Source organism: Stegostoma tigrinum, chromosome 12 (genome assembly GCF_030684315.1).
Source record: "Stegostoma tigrinum isolate sSteTig4 chromosome 12, sSteTig4.hap1, whole genome shotgun sequence".
NCBI classification, from domain to species: domain Eukaryota; kingdom Metazoa; phylum Chordata; class Chondrichthyes; order Orectolobiformes; family Stegostomatidae; genus Stegostoma; species Stegostoma tigrinum.
In genome coordinates, this window is record NC_081365.1 from 32701379 (window position 1) to 32721184 (window position 19806).

Here is a 19806-nt window from a genome sequence, read left to right on the forward strand (position 1 = left end):
ATGTGTTGTTGGTGCTATTTTTGGATATTGTATCATGAGTGGCACATTTGAAAGAAGAAAAAAAATTGGTTAATTGACGTAAAAGGCAGAATGTTTTTTTAAATTCTCTCGAACATTTCAAAACAATATTTGAACAAACAGCAAAAAGCTAAGTACTTATCTTACAAGGTAGAAAATCCGTTTGACCTTCTTGATTATTTAGCTAAGAATACAGTACATTTTTTAAAAAATGACAAGAAACTCTAACTTAGTCAGAACTTTATTTGAAAAACAGAAAAACAAGTACATTGAAATCTTAAACATGCACTGATAGTCCACTTATATCAATCATCCCAAACTATTTTTACATTATCAATAGTCAAATACAGGATATTTTGACAAGTTGAAGTTTCAGATATCCTTGATTAATAAAATTACAGGTGCCTGTAAGTGTGGATGAAAGGAATATTCTAGCCTCCAACATGATTCAGAGCATTACCAGCCAAAGATTAGGCTGTCTTATATTTAAACCATTAAACATTTAAATAAAATATTTTGACATGCTCATGTACTACATATTCAAGTACGCATGAAAAGTAAAATGAAAAATTAGACGAATAGTAATGTTCTTCAGTCATAACAGTTCTCTACTAGAAGAAAAAATTAACAAAATTTGAGGCATGATTTGTAAACAAAAGGATTCATTTTGTTCTATTTTTTCCTGCTGGAGAAATAAATACATTTGTCTTTAAACTTGGCAAATTGAAAATGATCCTTAATATTAGCTTATGATATTCAGCCTTTCCAATTGAACAAATCACTTGCATAATACTGAAAAAGTAGCCAAGGAATGCATTTGAAGATTTGCTTCCTCTTCCAAAGTTTTAAGCAGCTCTTCCAAGTATTCAGTTATCTTTAGATTGCTTTATAACTGGCTGATGAAAAAAAAGAGAAAAATCAGAATATTACATGAAACCTTGCAAGAAAACCATGACATTCAAACTTGGCAATATGCATGTGGTTTATTTTTCCATTGAATATCAGTTCATTCCAAAAGATTTCCCAAACTCTTTTGCCAGTTCAGATGACTGTGTAGAATACTTAAGTTTGTTAGATCCTGTGACCCTGCAAACGTCAGTGGAGTTGACCTCAAAAAGGTCAGAGGGGTGTGTGCCTTCACTGTCCCTGTGGTGCAGTGTATGCATCCACAATTGCTCAATTCTACTGGTAAAAATGATTTGTCAGGTCACAAATGGCATGAGTCAGATGAATTGATTTTAAAAATGTGTTGGATAAAAACAGTGTTCATTTCACTCTTCATTTTGGACTGATTGTCCTGGGCAGACACTATTTGGATGTAATGAGTATAGTATACTGAAGTTGATTAGCAACAGATGTATTTTAAGAAACTAGAGTACTCAAGTTTCCTGGATTCTGATGGAGAAAGCAGATTTGAGCACTACAATTGCACTTTAGGATCAGGCAATGGTGTTACGATAATGGCAATGGCCTACTAATCCAAAATCCAAGATAATGTATTGGGGCAGATAAGGAGATTTGAATTCAATTTTTAAAAACTGGCCCAATGGAGATAATATAACTACTAACCATTATCATTTAAAAAAAACCATGATGTGGAAATGCCAAAGTCAGAAGCCACACAACACCAGGTTAATATGAAAGCACAAGCTTTCAAAACGCTGCTGTTTTGTCAGATAAAGTGGAGGGATGCGCACAGGGACAGTAGATGTTGGCATGATAACTCCAGGTAATCAAGAGTATCAAACCAAATACAAATGGTCTGAGTGGAGTGTTGTCAGGCTAAATAACAAGTCTTTGCATGTGATCAGAAGGGTCAAACAGTGAGTAAAGTGTCAACAGCTGAATAGCAAGTGAAGTGATGACCTATGATCCATTTAATAATTACAAAAAAAATCAAAAATAAGACAATGCTAGAGACAAACAAAATGGCTGGAATGACATGACAAGCGTAAAAGTTGCATGCCGAGGGTCTAAACAAAGTAACAAGTAATCCAAAACAGTACAAACTAATTAAAGTAGAGAGATAATAACAAGTTATCAAGGTTATGGTGTCAAACCAGAACAGTTAGGAAAATTCTACACAGAACAGGATGGTGGGGTTACATGTAGCATGACATGAACCCAAGATCACAGTTGAGGCTGTTCTCATGGGTATGGAACTTGGCTATCAGTTTCTGCTTGGCGATTGTGTTGTTGTGTATCTCGACTGTTGTCTTGGAGAACGCTTACCCGAAGAACAGATGCTGAATGTCCTTGACCACTGAAGTGTTCCCCACCTGGGAGGGTATATGCCTACCTGGCAATGGTTACCGCAGTGTCCACTCATCTACTGTTGTGGTGTCTGCATGGTCTCATTGATATACTGTACCTAGGTATGCCTTTCCTGCAGCGTATGAAGTAGACAACACTGGCTGAGTCACATGAGTGCATACCGTGTACCTGGTGGATGGTGTTCCCATGTGTGATGGTAGTTTCCATGTTGCAGAGGTTGCTGTGGCATGACTGTGTGGCACTGTGTTGCTATTCTCCCGAAAGCTGGGTAGTTTGCTGTGAATGATGATCTGTTTGAGATTAAGTGGCTGTTTGAAGTTAGGTGGTTGTTTTGAAGGTGAGAATGCAGGCATAGGGATGGCTTTGGTGTGATATTCATCATCAATGACATGTTGAAGGCTGTGAAGAACATGGTGTAGCTTCTTCGCTCCGGGGAATTACTAGATGACAAAGGGTGCTCTCTCGATTGTGTCCCGTGTCTGTCTTCAGAGGAGGTCTTTGCCGTTTTTTTCTGTGGCACATTGGAATTGGCGATCAATGAGTTGAGCATCATATCCCATGCTTATCATCATTCAGTATCTGTCGCATTCCTCCTCATCTGAGCAGATGCTATGTATTCAGAGGGCTTATCCGTAGGGGATGGCTTCTTTAACATGTTTGGGGTGGAATCTGGAGAAGTGAAGTGTTGTGTGGTCATCGGTGGTTTGTGGGAGAGTGAAATACTGAGGTGTTTGTCCTTGGAGATGCATTTGTCCAAAAATTAGACTGATTCTGAAGCGGAGTCCATGTTAGGTCTGATTGTGGAATGAAACTTGTTGATATCGTTATATAGTCATTTCAGTGATTCCTCGCCATGAGTCCAAAGCAAGTAAATGTTGATGTGTATGTTGTATGTCAGTTAATTGGAGGTCCTGTGCAGTGAAGACGTTTTGCTCGAATGTATGCATGAAAATGTCGGCATATTGGGTCCCTGTGGCTGTTCTAGATGAAGGAATGGTCGTCAAAGGTGAATATGTTGTGGTTGAAGATGAAGCAGATGAGTTGTAAGCTGACGTCTGAGAATTCGTAGTTATCAGTGTTGAGTACTGAGGCTGTTGGAGTGATGCCGTCATCGTGAGGGATGCAAGAGTAGACTGCTAAAATGTCCATTGTGATGAGGAATGTTCCTAGTTCAACTAGTCCATAGGTATTGAATTTCTGACAGAAGTCTGTAGTATTGCAACAGAAGCTGGGGTTTCCTTGTACAATGGGATTCAAGATGCCCTCAACGTAGCCAGAGAGGTTCTCATGCAGGATCCCATTGCCTGATATAATGGGACATCCAGGAATTGTTATACATATATCAAATTGGATTCTACTAGATTTGATGTTTCATTTTTTGACAGTTTTTGGAATGGCCACTTAAATTGTATTGTTTGGTAATAAGATTGTAAAATTAATAAATTTTTTCTTAAGTTTTTCTGTTACAATTTTAATTAATCCTACTTTCAGTATACTAATAAAGTGGAGAAGTATGTATTCTGGTAGAGAAATCCTGGACCCTTAGATATATTTGAGACATGTATAGCACAGCTAAGGTTCATTAAATAGGACATTTACATAAATGTAACATTCTGCATAAGACCATAAGACCCTGGAGTGGAAGTAAGGCCATTTCAGCCTATCCAGTCCACTCCGCCATTTAATCATGGCTGATGGGCATTTCAACTCCACTTCCCTGCACTGTCCCCATTGCCTGTGATTCATTGAGAGATCAAGAATTTATCAATCTCTGTCTTGAAGACATTTAATGTCCCGGCCTCCACTGCACTCCGTGGCAATGAATTCCACAGGCCCACCACTCTCTGGCTGAAGAAATGTCTCCACATTTCCGTCTTAAATTTACCCCCTTAATTCTAAGGTTGTACCCATGGGTCCTCGTCGCCCTGCCTAACGGAAACAACTTCCCAGCGTCCACTCTTTCTAAGCCATAAGTTTCTATTAGATCTCCCCTCAACCTTCTAAACTCTAATGAATACAATCCCAGGATCCTCAGCCATTCATCGTACGTTAAAACTGCCATTCCAGGGATCATCCGTGTGAATCTCCATTGGACATGCTCCAGTGCCAGTATGTCCTTCCTGAGGTGTGGGGCCCAAAACTGGACACAGTATTCTAAATGGGGCCTAACTAGAGCTTTATAAAGTCTCAGAAGCACATCACTGCTTTTATATTCCAACCCTCTTGAGATAAATGACAACATTACATTGACTTTCTTAATCACGGACTCTACCTGCAAGTTAACTTTTAGAGAATCCTGGACCAACACTCCCAGATCCCTTTGTACTTCTGCTTTACGAATTTTCACACCGTTTAGAAAATAGTCCATGCCTGTATTCTTTTTTTCCAAAGTGCAAAACCTCACATTTGCTCACGTTCAATTTCATCAGCCATTTCCTGGACCACTCTCCTAAACTGTGTAAATCTTTCTGCAGCCTCTCCACGTCCTCAGTACTACCTGCCTGTCCACCTATCTTCGTATCATCGGCAAACTTCGCCAGAATGCCCCCAGTCCCTTCATTCAGATCATTAATATATAAAGTGAACAGTTGCAGCCCCAACACTGAACCCTGAGGGACACTTGTCACTGGTTGCCATTCCGAAAAAGAGCCTTTTGTCCCAACTCTCTGCCTTCTGTCAGACAGCCAATCCAAATTCCAAGCCAGTAGCTCACCTTGAACACCATGGGCCCTCAGGCAGCTTCCTCCCCTGTTAGATACATGAAACATTCTTATTTCAATCCTATTTATGTCCCTCTCCACAACTTTCTCCAATACATTGATGACACCATTGGTGTTGCTCCCCTCTCTCATTTAGTATTGAAAAAAAAAATCAATTTTCCTTCTAAATTCCACCCTGTCCTCACCTTCACCTGCTCCATTGGATTTCTCCCTTCCGTTCTTCCAGAACTGTTTTCATTTCTGGGATTAGGCCATCCATTGATATACACTACAAACCCACCGACTCCCACAGTCACCTCGACTATACAACTTCACGCCTTGCTTCCTGTAAGTACTCCATCCCATTCTCGCAGTCTCTCTATCTCAACTGTTCTGATGATGCCACCATCCACGGGCACCTCCAAAACCTCCATTTCTTTCCTCAACTGAGGATTCCCCACTACCATGGTCGACAGGGCCAGTAGCTGTGTTCAGCCCATCTCCTGCACTTCTGCCTTCATCTCTTCATTTCCCTACCACAACAAGATAAGGCTCCCTAGGTCCTCACTTACGTGCCCACCAACCTCCACACCAAAAAATTGTAAGCCGTGATTTCTGTCACCTCTAATAGGATGGCACAACCAGACTCATACACCCTTCCTTTATCATTTTGCAGGGACCATTCCTCTGGGACATTCTGATACACTCTGGTATACTCTTCCATTTCCAATATCTCCTCACACTCTCACAGCACCTTCCCAAGCAATTTCAGAAGGTATAATATCTGCCCATCTACCTCCTCTATCCTCACCATCCAAGGCCCAACACACTTACAAGGTGAAGCAATAATTTCCCTGTGTTTCATTCAATCGAATCTACCACATTTGCTAAAAAAAAAAAGTGTATATGCTGGAATCAGAAACAAAAACAGAAATTGCTTAAAGCAGGGCTGGCAGTATCCATGGAGATAAATCAGAGTTAATGTTTTAGGTCCAGTGACCCTGAGGAAGCATCAAGTCTGATTTCTCTCCATAGTGCCAGACCTGCAGTGTTTTTCCATCAATTTCTGTTATTTTTTCTGTTGTATTTACTGTTCACAATGTGGTATGCTCTAGATTGAGGAGACACAACACAGACTGGGTGACCATTTTACAGAATCCCTATGCGCTGTGCACAAAAATGATCCTGAGTTTCCAGAAGTCTGTCACTTTAACACACTGTCACATTCCCACATCAACATTTGTGTTGCAGGCTTTCTGCAGTGTTCCAGCAAGCCTCAGCACAAACTCAAAGAACAACATCTCATTTTCTGCTTGAGGACCCTGTAGCTTCTTGTACTCAGCGTTGAGTTCAATAAATTTAGAGCCCAATTCCATCCTTTCATGTTTTTTTAACCACCCACGGCTGGTCCTATTATGACATGCTTAACGCATAGTCACCCATACTCCAAGGCAAATTATCACATTATATTGCATTCAGCATGACTACCCCATTTTATCATTGATTCGCTTTCCTTCTTGCTGGCCTACTACCAATAATCTCCTTCTTTACCTACCCCTTCGGTACTGCATGAGTTCAGGCATAAAGCCACTTCCAAATTAATGTAATTACTACCAGTTTTAAAAAAAAGTATTCTAGATTTACATACAGAATGGACCTCGTTCAATAATTGTACAGTGATCTGTTGATAAACAGTCAATTTCTCTTGAGCTTTTTTCAGTTTTGTCACAGCCTGATGTATTTTCTCCTCCAATTCCTGAGCTCTTCTGATCAAATTTTCAGATGAAGATTCGAGTTGTTCTCTTAAACTCTTCTCATAGTTGAAAAAATACTGATGCTACATAAAGGTAAGCACACAATAATTAGCTAATCAACAAATAAACAGTCAAAAAGTTGTGAAGTTTAAAACTGATGAACCCAAGAATTAAAAACTTTTAAAAAAAACAGAAGGGGGAAATGAGAATCAAAATAGGAAGAGATTCTTGTGTCTCTTATGACTATTAAAAGAAAATATGTATAAATGGAGCAATGTTGTTTCACAATTCAAATTTGAAGTGTGATGAAGGTTCATATCATTGTAGTTTGAGCATTTGGGCTCCAAACTGAAGAAAGATCAATTTTCATTTTCAATTTTGATACTTTTTAAAATAAAAGGTTAGAAGTTAATTTTGAACAGTGAGTTCAGCCTTTACCAGAAGTCATGTGATTTAAGCTAAATGACTAGCAAGCCAAGAGTTTGCTGACTTGAGTTTTGTGTATGAGAGAGATAGACAGAGGAGGGATTAAAAAAAGGCCAGAAGCAGGTTCATGGAGGAGGAAGAGGTACAACAGCAGAAATGCTGTTATTAATAAGTCTCCCAGCAGTTATAAAAGTTCTGAGTTTACTTAGGTTAGTTAGTGAAAGGAAAGCTCCAGAAGCAGAGGCTATGTGGTGGTTTAAATGAAGAAGAAATCTTATGTGCCATTGAAGACAAATTCAGTAAACACGTTAAATTGTAAAAGTTGAAATTGTAGCTTTAAGTTTCTTGAGGAAAGGCATTAAAGAAAACAGCATTGAACAAATGCACAGAAATTTGTTATTAGAAACCCAAATTATAGAAATTAAAATGATTGTAAACAGAACCATCACACACTCTCAACATAACACAAAATGTGAAGGCAATACAGGGGGAATAAATCTCAAAATTCCTGCTTGCTGGATTTTCAGGGAGATGTTGCATTTGGTTGGTAGAAATAGGGTGCAATTCAGACAGTGGAATTGAGAAAAGGATCAAGTTGGGGTTTAATCTGGATCCTGAACAGCAATCAATTTTAACCAATTAAAAGAGTGTGCATTAAAATGGATACTCCACAAAGTCATTTTGAAGGGGAGGTTGGCTTCCTGCTACACCTTCCTCCATCCAATTGGGATATACTCTACTGGACTTCCCAATACACTCAGTATAATGAATGCCTTGAGGAAGTCCCCATTTGTTGCAATGGCAGGCTAATTAGGTAATTTTCCTTGACACCCAAAAGGTTCCATTCACAGGCACTGCCTTAGCTAATTGCTGAGCTCAATGGTCTAAGATTATTAAGACCTGGGTGGAATTTTAAGGGGTCTGAGAAATGCAGGCTATAGTGAGACTTGTGACAGTATCAAATGGTGGGTCTGACGAAGACTCTCATGACAGCAGGAGCTTTTGATCAGCAGTGTGGCAAGGTCTCCATTTGACTGCAGGTGAAAATGGCTGCTCGGTTACTGTGAGGTAAAAGGGGATATATACATTTTTGGTGGCATGGGGTAGTATTGCCTGGTGATCAGACAGAGGCTGGCGCTGATTATGCCAATTGTGAACTGTATTCCCTGCTATCTTTAGCTGCTCTTGACGTGCAAAATTCAATTGAAAAAAATCAGACAAAACCCAGAATGTGCTATGTCAGTGTCACTTTGATTGGCAAAAGCATGGGATCCATGTTTGCTGGATATTAGAATTTGAAAGGGGCAAGCACATGAAACTTGGATTTTCAAACTCCTGCTTCATCTCATTTGCAAACACTTCTTCACACATAAGCAATGCATGCAGAGAGGGAACATATTCTGTGTAAACACTGGTTAAAGATGGATTGCAAGTTTACCATTAGTGCTCGCCAAACACTGTCATCTCAGCTATGAAGGAGTTAGTAAAATCTAGCCAAAAGCAATGCATCACTTGTCGAATTTCCAAGGGTGCTGTGGGATGAGGGATTTCATTAGGTCATGAATGTATGACAATGGACTCTACGTAATGCGATGGAAAATAGAAAGTTTGAGGTAAGTCTAAAATGGGAAAAAAGTTAGAGTGCAATACGCACTCTTCTGCATGTTGGTTACTCAGCTGGCTTAGGACCTTGACCAAATTGATGCATGTGTTGCATGCTGGGCTGTGGTGGAACAAATGATAGGAGTGCTTATGGCCAGATTTTGCAGCTTAAAATGGTCTGGAGTAGGATCTCCAGTATAGTCCAAACAGAGTGTATTGCACCATCCTGGAATGCTGTTTTGTATAATGGCAGCATGCATTGAGGGTGATGTCATCTGAGAAACTGGTGGAACATGGAGTTGTCTTCTGAGAAAAGCAAGGACATTAGGGAGAAAGAAGGACTCCTGAATGATTATAGAGCTCAGCTGTGAGCCCAGAAGGCAGACATGGCCTGATTGACAGTTCCAGTAGATGCTAACTGGGTGTAGAAGGTCATTCTTCAACAGTCAAGGTTGAAATGCCAGCAATTTGGTTCACACTGGCTAACAATAAAACTCATGTTTGGACTTGTCCGAAAACTTTCCTATATGGGAAGTTCCCATGAGGATAATGACAGCATGCAGGTGACGAGTGGGCATCGGGTTAAAAGTATCGGAGCCTCAGAGATGGAGCTCAGATGGGATACATCTAAGGACAGGTGTGTGTTGTTTAAATGGCAACTAAGAGAGACAATGGGGTAATATGTGCAAGACTTTGTCAGCCAGGTGTGCTGTGGGGAGAATACTTTTATTTTGGCTGCAGTGCCATTATGTTGCTGGTGAGAGACAATGCTTGATTGCTAACATCCACATTCAGAGTAGCATCTCCAAGATGGCATGGCTGCAATGAATGCCTGGCCTTTGCAACATATCCAGAATGAAGTTGTCCTGTGAAATGGCATGTGGCAAGAGGAGGATAGAACAGAATGTGGCAGATACCACAGAGCCAGGGTGGGTAGTTAATGAGGTATACTTGCTAAGATACGACAAGGAATCTCACTGGGCCTTGTGGTGAGATTTCCTCCAAAAAAAAACTTGATGTAATTCACACTCAGCAATAAAAATGTAATATTCAACCCCACTACTTTTGTAAAAATCTACAGAAAATGGCAAGGGAAACTAACTTTTAAGACTATACAACAAAATAGATTATGGAAAGTGGTTTCTTTTAGTGTAATATGTTATACTGTAAATTGATAACAGTAGACTTACCATGGGGGAAGTAACAAGTTCTTCTGCTGCCATACAATTAAGCTTCTCTTTTGAAATATGGTAATTTGGAGGTAGAAAGTGAATCAGGAGATTCCTTTACAATCAAAAAAGTCCTCTGTTAGTTATTTCTTCTGATAACTATTATTTATTTAAATGACAATATTAGGGGTTATGTTGCAGGATAAATGTCATTCATTTGCAATCACAAAGAGAAGAGTGAACTGTGAATCTTGGGAATTATCTAACCCACAAAGCTGTAGAGTCACTAAGTATGTTCAGAGACTGACATATATAGATATGAGGGCACAAACAGAATTAAGACTAGGAGTCCTTGCAGCAACTGTGGGGGAAAAAAAACATAAGGTCAACAGCAAGATAATTCAGTTCTATTCTGTTCAGTTCTGAAGTAGTCATATCAGCTTTGAAACATTAACTTGTTTCATTCTCTCCACAGACACTGACAGACTCGATGAAATTCATCAGTATTTTCTATGTTTGTTTCAGATGTCCAGTGCTTGGAAAACGTTTTCGTTCATTCAAGAATAGGAGTGAAATGCGATAAAGTAAAATTTATGGAGAGGACCAGACTTGATCTTACTGAACAAAAACAGAAGTTGCTGGAAAAGCTCAGCAAATCTGGTAGCATCTGTGAAGAGAAAACAGACCTGCTTCGTTTTCCCAGCAACTTATGTTTTTGTTTCTGATTTACAGCATCTGCAGTTCTTTTGGTTTTACTGAATACTGGAGAATGCTCAAAATAGATTATATAATATGCTCGTGCTCCTATTTGCTTTGTTTGAATGACAACTATAATTGTCAATGGTTTCAGTTTTTTGAGTGCAATATTAAATGCCACCAGTTACGTAGTGGGATCTTCAATGTTTAACTTCATTATGTAACTTCTGAATTACAGCATAATTTCCTTGGGAGCACTCAGCAAGACAGAAAACATAATTTTTGGAAAGCTTTATATAGATACACAGCTTGGTGATATATATGAAATAAATTTGGTACAAATTGAAATTTAAGTTGTGATATTGAGCAGTTTTAAATATTGGAACTCTAGAAAAGAAAACCTACCGAAAATTCGATACAATTCTTTCTACCGTTTCATTACCGATACCAGGCTTTTTAATGTACACATGGTCTACGATGCTGCAAGGAGTCAAAAATAAGCCAGCAGTACTGCCATCCTGCTCACTTTTGTTCTGAAATCTAAGGAATAATTATCAATGTGGCATCAACAAAATGGTGATATTTCAATCTGCAAATATTCATCTGATGATCTTTCATACTTTGTTCTTGTTCCATTTACAGTATTATACTTTACAAGTAAACAGACTAAAAAAAATTCAACCAGCATTTTGTGTATATACGATGCAAGCCCATCACAGAAGATCATCCCACGCTTCCTTTCTTTCATTACTTCAGGTAAACAGTGGGGTTAGAGTGATGTAAAATCGGATGCAAAGAAATTCAGCTGAAAGAAAATATTCAGTACACAGCTTGTCTGAATAACTAATTTATGGCTTTTTAAAAATGTGCAAATTGGAATGTAAAATTTCTGTTAAAAGTGCTAAGATAGTAACACAACAGAAGTATGTCTCTCACCAGTCTATTGAACTGTCTTAAAAACTTGATAATTTGCTCACCTTTCACTACCTGAAGAAACTATTACATTTTCCTTTACTTCCCAATGAAAACATGCGGACCTAGCACTACATCCATTCTTCAGAGTTTCATCCTTTACTAATGCTTCAGTCATGTAGTCACCTGCAATTTAATGAGTTCACATTAATCATCACATATATAGGTGGTTTTAAAAATGGCACACCATTCACTAGTAGTATTACAGGATTCTGCATTACTGACAAATCTAACAGCTGCAACTAATTCAAGGACATCTCCAGAGTGCTCTTAATGCAGAAGAGAACAGTAGTCAGTCCTAAACCAGAAGTTCTCATTTCTTTGGACTGATGTCACCATGCCAACTTTTCAAAGTCCAGTGTTGATTTATCTCATGGGGTGGAATCTTCTGGTCCTGAAGGTCATGAGCCTGAAGGTGGCAGGCAACTTAATTAGGTGGGACAGTGGCATCTCCAAATGCTGTCACCTTCCTCCCTCTACCTGAAACAAGTTCTAGGTAGATGAGCTGCACCTTACATTGAAAAACCTCTACACTGAAAAAATCCTCAAAAGCCCTAGAACGCTCACCTGTACTTAGACGAGCTTTCAATTCCAAATACATGTACGCAAACACAAGTCATTTTGAAAACTGTCACAACACATCCCTCAAAGACCTGAGCTGCCAATCCCTTTCAAAACTTCTACATTTCCTGCAATCATCCAGGAAACGATGTGTGCCTGAAAATTCTTGGAATATCTCCGGAGTATTTGTGAACCAAACTGCCAAAACCAACAGTCCTACAAAGTCCTTTTTTAAAACCCACAAATTATCCTGTACGTTAAAAATACACTCACAAGATGCAAGTGCTATTGGCCCAGAGGGAAGCTGAGACTCAGGTCTGGACTCACATTAGTGAGACCAGGTAAAGATGGTAATTGTTTTTTCCCAAAGGAGGATATTGATGAACCAGATTTTTTTTAATAGAAATCAACAATGGTTACATGGTCACTATTAGGCAAGCTTTTTATTCCATATTTCTTGAAATCCAAATTTTGCCATCTACAGTGGTAGGATTTGAATCCAATTCCTAGAATATTAATGTGGGTTTCTGGATCACTAGGTCCAATGACACCACCACTATACTAACACCTCCCCAGTAGGATGCTCACAGAGGATTTCTATTGAAATAATTGAAACTGGTCAATCAGGAATTGAAAACAATGCAATCTACACACTTTCCAACATCAAATACAAATTGTTCAGCAACTAAAAGTCACAGGACGGATTTTACTTCATGTTTCAGATATTCACTTGAAACATCTTTGAGAGACACCATCACTGGTACTTGATTGTTGTGATCAGAATAATCTACTTTGAAAGCTTAATTTATTCCCTTTCCCCTCCAATTCACATGGATGCAGGGTCGTTGATGGGGATAGAATGTGTTACCCATCTCTGACTGCATTTAAATTGAGTGGTTTGCTAGACCCATTGAAGGGCAGTTAGATGCAAACATAAATCATCCTGAAAAATCTGTCACAACACATCCCTCAAAGTCCTGAGCTGCCAATCCCTCTCAAAACGCCAACATTTCCTGCAATCCTCCTGGAAACCAAGAGTGCCTGAAAATTCTCAGAAAGTCCTGTGCGCCCAGAGTCACCTATAGACCAGGCAAGGATAGTAGATTCCCTCCCTAAAAGGGCATTAGTGAACGAGATGGGTTCTTTTTACAATAAGCAATGGAAGTTTCACATTCATCTTCACTATGGCTAGCTTTCAATTCCAGATTTATGAATTCAAAATTTGAGCAGCTGCCATAGGGGAATTTGAAACTGTGTCTCAAAAGCATTGGCCTAGGCTTCTGGATTACGAGTCCAATGACAATATTACTGCACCACCGTCTCCCCTTTATTTTAGCATTTATTGTGTTAGTTTAGTTATAACAGCCAAAAGCCAACCACTTAAGTTAACTTCTGAAGGTCTTAATTAGACGATACAATTCATAGTAGAAGTAGTATAAAATAATAATGGTCTTACTGTGCAGTAGTATAGGATCTTCATTTTGGACCTTACTAACTGGAGCCTACAAGTAAATACAATAAATTACAAAACAACGTAAAAATCCAGACAATGTTCGTTGGTTAGATTTAAGGAAAGATTTATAAAATATAATTTGATTGTAGTCCACACTTCCATCATTTGCGTATAGAGCAGAACTTCTGTTGTGATGTTTCCTGTGAGCCACAGGGTTTAAAAGAGTGGATATTATAGGAATTAGCAATTCACTAGGTAGCCCTGATAAATGTCTGTATTGGAATGATTGCCAAGACTTTCGTGGCTTCTTGAAGTTGCCTCGGAAGCATGGAGATAAAGAAAGAGCATGTCGCCACTTTGGGTTGTCTTCCTGACAGTCGTGCCACTGGGCAAGCTTTCCAGTAGCAGTACTGGACAATGTTTGGCAGAAAGTCAAACAGCGGTGGTCATCAAATTAAATAACAAGTTGGTCTGATGGTCCACTGAAGCAAAGTTGTAACGTTGATTTTTACATTGAATAAGAGTTATTAGCACCATTGATCAGATGAGTGTCAGGGATCACGTTGACTGGGATCAGCAGCCAGTGATCTCCATTGACAGCTGATCTTAGAGTGGCTACACTGAAGCACAGGCCAGTTAAAAAATACCAATATTAAAAAAAGTTCCATTACCAGCAGTGTATTCACAATGGCTTCTTCAGTAGAATCCACAGAATTGTAGGATTGTTTTTCCAAGCTTACAGCAGACTTGGATTTCCCATAGATTCTTATTGTTTTCCCATTTCTTGATGACCTGTAGTATTTGCTCTGGGACAAGGGAATTCTTTCTGAAGATTTTGATCTTCTGTTATGATTGGTATGAAAAGATGGAATTCGTCTTTTTCGAGTGGAAGGAGGTAAAGGGAATGGATTAGATTCTGATGAAGCAATGTCCTGTGTAAATAAACAAAGATTCATATTATATTCTCACAAACTTTTTTTTCTCTGCAGCTTGTAAGCAACATTGCCAGAAATATACTGGACATTTGAAGCAAAAATTATTTTTTGTTTTTAAAAAGTATAGTGCACAAAATTGTATGCATAAAAAGGTCAGCAAAATATGCTGATAAACTAGTTTAAAATGTCTGAAAATTGTCTTAACTACCACTAAAAAACTAGTTATATTATTTATACAGATTTACAGAAATCACCTGCAAAATATAAAGAGATTTTTTAAAAAATTACTGTGAATTTCAGGAAATGGTTGTAATTATATGTGAATATTGCATTAAGAACATGCAAGTATTTAGAATTACCTTAGAAATAGACTTCTTATCTAAGTCTGATGGAAATTTGTATGTTAAGGGCTTGACTGGAGATGTTTTCTGCAAGTCAAACAGAATTTACTATAAATCATCTTGAAATGCTGTAAGGCAATGATAAAACAGGTGGGCTTTCACTGATGTACGCAACCTGCATGAAACAGGACAGCATAGCAACAACTAAAAAAAACTGTCATTAATTTGGAAATTGTCTAGAAGCACTCTACATCAGAGCAGAAAAAACACCAACTGGATAAATAAGCAAACAATATGTGACAGTATTGGAAGTTAGCAAACACAATCGATGTCTTGACAAAAATCTCCCACACTTTAGCAGTGGCTAGAATACAACCATACACAGGTACCCCACACTTTAGATACATTGCCTGATCATAGAAGTCCTGGGAATTCACAATTCCCACACCATATCATATAGATCAGTGATGGAGGCAGAGCAAAATTACGAATATATGCATTCATGTTTTAATCTTCATCTATTAAATAACATTAATGAGCTGGTTAAATTATGAACTACAGTAAAACTTTATTCTCTTAATACAGAAAATGCAAACTCATGTCCATCAGTTTTTTTCAATCAACTTTCTTCACTCCTTCAACACCTCTGTAGACTGGGGAAGAGTAGCCTAGTGGAAATATTATGCTTAGGAGACAAGCTTTCAACACCACCCAGGCAGCTGGTGGAATTTTAATTTACATTTCATTGAAATGCTCTTTCCTTAATTGTGATCATTTAACAACCAGACTGATAAATTGCCATGTGCTCTGTTTTACAGACACATGGCTCACCCCTGCTTCATCTGACTGTGCCTTATAACCTGAGGGCTTCTCATTCCACAAATTGGACTGCATGGCATCCACAGGCAAGGCAAAGGACTGAACAGTCTGCCATCTGATCAAGATAATAAAGTGTGAAGCTGGATGAACACAGCAGGCCAAGCAGCATCTCAGGAGCACAAAAGCTGACGTTTTGGGCCTAGACCCTTCATCAGAGAGGGGGATGGAGTGAGGGTTCTGGAATAAATAGGGAGAGAGGGGGAGGCGGACCGAAGATGGAGAGAAAAGAAGATAGGTGGAGAGGAGAGTATAGGTGGGGAGGTAGGGAGGGGATAGGTCAGTCCAGAGAAAATGGACAGGTCAAGGAGGTGGGATGAGGTTAGTAGATAGGAAATGGAGGTGCGGCTTGAGGTGGGAAGGAAGGGATGGGTGAGAGGAAGAACAGGTTAGGGAGGCAGAGACAGACAAAGGGGGTGGCCATGGGCACCCGCATGGGCCCCAGCTATGCCTGCTTCTTTGTAGGTTACGTGGAACAGTCCCTCTTCCGCACCTACACAGGCCCCAAACTCCATCTCTTCCTCCGTTACATTTATGACTGTCTCGGCGGCGCCTCTTGCTCTCCAGAGGAGCTCAAACAGCTCATCCACTTCACCAACACCTTCCAACCCAACCTCAAGTTCACCTGGGCCATCTCCAACACATCCCTCACCTTCCTGGACCTCTCAGTCTCCATCTCAGGCATCCAGCTTGTAACTGATGTCCATTTCAAGCCCACCAACTCCCACAGCTACCTCGAATACACCACCTCCCACCCAGCCTCCTGCAAAAATTCCATCCCCTATTCCCAATTCCTCCACCTCCGCCACATCTGCTCCCAGGATGAGGCATTCCACTCCCACACATCCCAGATGTCCAAGTTCTTCAAGGACCGCAACTTGCCCCCCACAGTGGTCGAGAACGCCCTTGACCGCGTTTCCCGCAACACATCCCGCCCCCGCCACAACCGCCCAAAGAGGATCCCCCTCGTTCTCACACACCACCCTACCAACCTCCGGATACAACGCATCATCCTCCGACACTTCCGCCATCTACAATCCGACCCCACCACTCAAGACATTTTTCCATCCCCACCCTTGTCTGCTTTCCGGAGAGACTACTCTCTCCGTGACTCCCTTGTTCGCTCCACACTGCCCTCCAACCCCACCACTCCCGGCACCTTCCCCTGCAACCGCAGGAAGTGCTACACTTGCCCCCACACCTCCTCCCTCACCCCATTCCCAGCCCCCAAGATGACTTTCCACATTAAGCAGAGGTTCACCTGCACATCTGCCAATGTGGTATACTGTATCCATTGTACCCAGTGTGGCTTCCTCTACATTGGGGAAACCAAGCGGAGGCTTGGGGACCGCTTTGCAGAACACCTCCGCTCGGTTCACAATAAACAACTGCACCTCCCAGTCGCGAACCATTTCAACTCCCCCTCCCATTCTTCAGATGACATGTCCATCATGGGCCTCCTGCACTGCCACAATGATACCACCCGAAGGTTGCAGGAACAGCAACTCATATTCCACTTGGGAACCCTGCAGCCCAATGGTATCAATGTGGACTTCACCAGCTTCAAAATCTCCCCTTCCCCCACCGCATCCCAAAACCAGCCTAGTTCGTCCCCTCCACCCATGCATCCCAAAACCAGCCCAGCCTGTCTCTGCCTCCCTAAACTGTTCTTCCTCTCACCCATCCCTTCCTCCCACCTCAAGCCGCACCTCCATTTCCTACCTACTAACCTCATCCCACCTCCTTGACCTGTCCATCTTCCCTGGACTGACCTATCCCTTCCCTACCTCCCCATCTATACTATCCACCTATCTTCTTTTCTCTCCATCTTCGGTCCGCCTCCCCCTCTCTCCCTATTTATTCCAGAACCCTCACCCCATCCCCCTCTCTGATGAAGGGTCTAGGCCCGAAACGTCAGCTTTTGTGCTCCTAAGATGCTGCTTGGCCCGCTGTGTTCATCCAGCTTCACACTTTGTTATCTTGGATTCTCCAGCATCTGCAGTTACCATTATCTCTGATGTTATCTGATAAACAGCTTTTGGCACTTGGATGCAACAACCTTGGGAAGCTACTGCATCCCGGTCCTAGAATATCTGACTGCGAAGTGCAGTCCCTTGTATCTGCTGCAGGAGTTTACTTCAGCTATCCTGACCTCAAGTCACATCCCAGCCTGTGCAGAAATGAAGAGTGCACTTGATGTAATATACACCACTACAAACAGCCTTGAAACAGAGTACCCCGAGAGCTTGCTTATTGTAGCCAGTGACTTCAACCAGGCTAACTCAACAGTGTGCCACTAAGATACAACAACACGTGTCCTGTCCCACCAGAGGCCCAAACATCCTGGACCATTACTACACAACCAAAGATGCTTACTATTGCATGCCTTACCTGCATTTTGGTATATTAGACCATAGACTGTGCTCCTTCTCCCAGCTTACAAGCAGAAACTGAAGTATGAGGATCTAATACAGAAAGTCATGCACTGTTGTTCTGAGGTAATGGATGAGCTCCTACGTGACTGCTTGGAGTCAGTGGACTGGTCCACATTTCATGAACTCAATGCCCAACCTAAATACGTATGACACTACCAAAACAGGCTTCATCAGTAAGCATGTAAAAGGACTACGTACCGAAGAAGTTAATCTGAGAGTCTTCCTCAACTGGAAACGATGGACGAACCAGAAGATCCAAACTCTACTCAAGTTGATGTCTGAGGGACTCAAATCAGGCGACCCTGATCTATACAGGATATCTAGGTATGATCGTGGCAAAGCCAATGGTACTCTCATATATTAGAACATAGAATATAGAACAGTACAGCACTGTACAGTCCCTTCAGCCCACAGTGTTGTCAAACTTTTACCCTAATCCTAAGGTCTATCTAGCCTCCACCCCTACCTTATACTATCATATCAGAGTTGATCTTTTTCTGTACCTTCTGAGTAGCTGTAACACTACATCTGTATTCTGTTCTATTACCCTGATGTACCTATCTAAGGTATGATTTGTCTGTTTAGCATGCAAAACAATAATACTTTTCATCATATCTCAGTATATGTGACAATAATAAATTAAATCAAATCAGACAGAAAAGGTCCATCTGTTTCATTGGTATCCTTTAGGGTATCAATCCTATGGCTGATGTGAGAATCCAGGTATACTGCAGACATTTATAACAGCCTTCCTGAACAGTCCCGCAAGTGATTCAATTTATCAAATTGTGATAGAAAATTTGAAGATGACTAGACAGACAATCTGACATCAATCTAGGCACCGAAAACAATAAAAGCACACCCTGCTTCGTCAACCTTGCAGAATTCTCCAAGAATCATAAAATGTAGGAGACAAAGTAGGCCCTTTGGCCTACTGTCTGCTCCTCCATTCAATTAGGTTACATATGATCTGATAATCCTCAATTCCACTTTCTTACTTTTCTTACAACTCTTGATTCCCTTATCAATTTAAAAAATGTCTTAGCCTTGAATATACATTACAATGCTGCCCCAACAGTCTTCAGCTATAGAGAATTCAAATACAAATTACCAGCATCGGAAGAAATTCCTCATCTCTATCCTAGCCAGGTGACCCCTCACTCTGCAATTATGCACTCTGGTCATGGACTCTCCCACAAGGGGAAACAACTTCTCAGCACCTACTCTTTCAAGTCCCGAAAAATCTCAGATGTTTTAGTAAGGTCACCTTTCATTCTTCTAAATACCAAAAAGTACAAGCCCACATTGTCCATAACTCCTAAGAAATATCTTCATATTTGGGATCAACCTAAATGAACCTTCACTAGACATGCTGTCAATGCCAGTATACTTTTTTTTGTTAAAGAGGGCCAAATCTGTTCACAGTATTCTAACTGTGGTCAACCAAAGCATTGTACAGTTGCAGCAAAACTTCCTTATTTTTATGCTCCGCTCCTCTGAAATAAAAGGCCAACATTCCATTTGCCTTCCCTATTACTAACTGAACTTGGATACTAGCTTTTTGCTATTTATGCACAAAGACCCCCAAAATCTTG

At 40.5% G+C, this 19806-nt stretch overlaps 1 protein-coding gene across 1 annotated transcript in view; it reads right to left on the reverse strand.

Moving 5' to 3' along the window:
• Positions 1 to 429: 429 nt before the first annotated feature.
• The window catches only part of LOC125457039 (ATPase MORC2-like), an 86338-nt gene continuing 66961 nt past the window's right edge, over positions 430 to 19806 (reverse strand). Inside the window, exons 20-27 of the mRNA XM_059649998.1 lie at positions 14919 to 14987; positions 14296 to 14556; positions 13628 to 13673; positions 11616 to 11736; positions 11044 to 11178; positions 9964 to 10057; positions 6640 to 6828; positions 430 to 914 (exon numbers count right to left, since the gene is read on the reverse strand). Of these exons, the coding sequence (XP_059505981.1) occupies positions 885 to 914; positions 6640 to 6828; positions 9964 to 10057; positions 11044 to 11178; positions 11616 to 11736; positions 13628 to 13673; positions 14296 to 14556; positions 14919 to 14987 (945 nt within the window). The 3' untranslated portion in view covers positions 430 to 884. The remainder of the gene's footprint in view (positions 915 to 6639; positions 6829 to 9963; positions 10058 to 11043; positions 11179 to 11615; positions 11737 to 13627; positions 13674 to 14295; positions 14557 to 14918; positions 14988 to 19806) is intronic.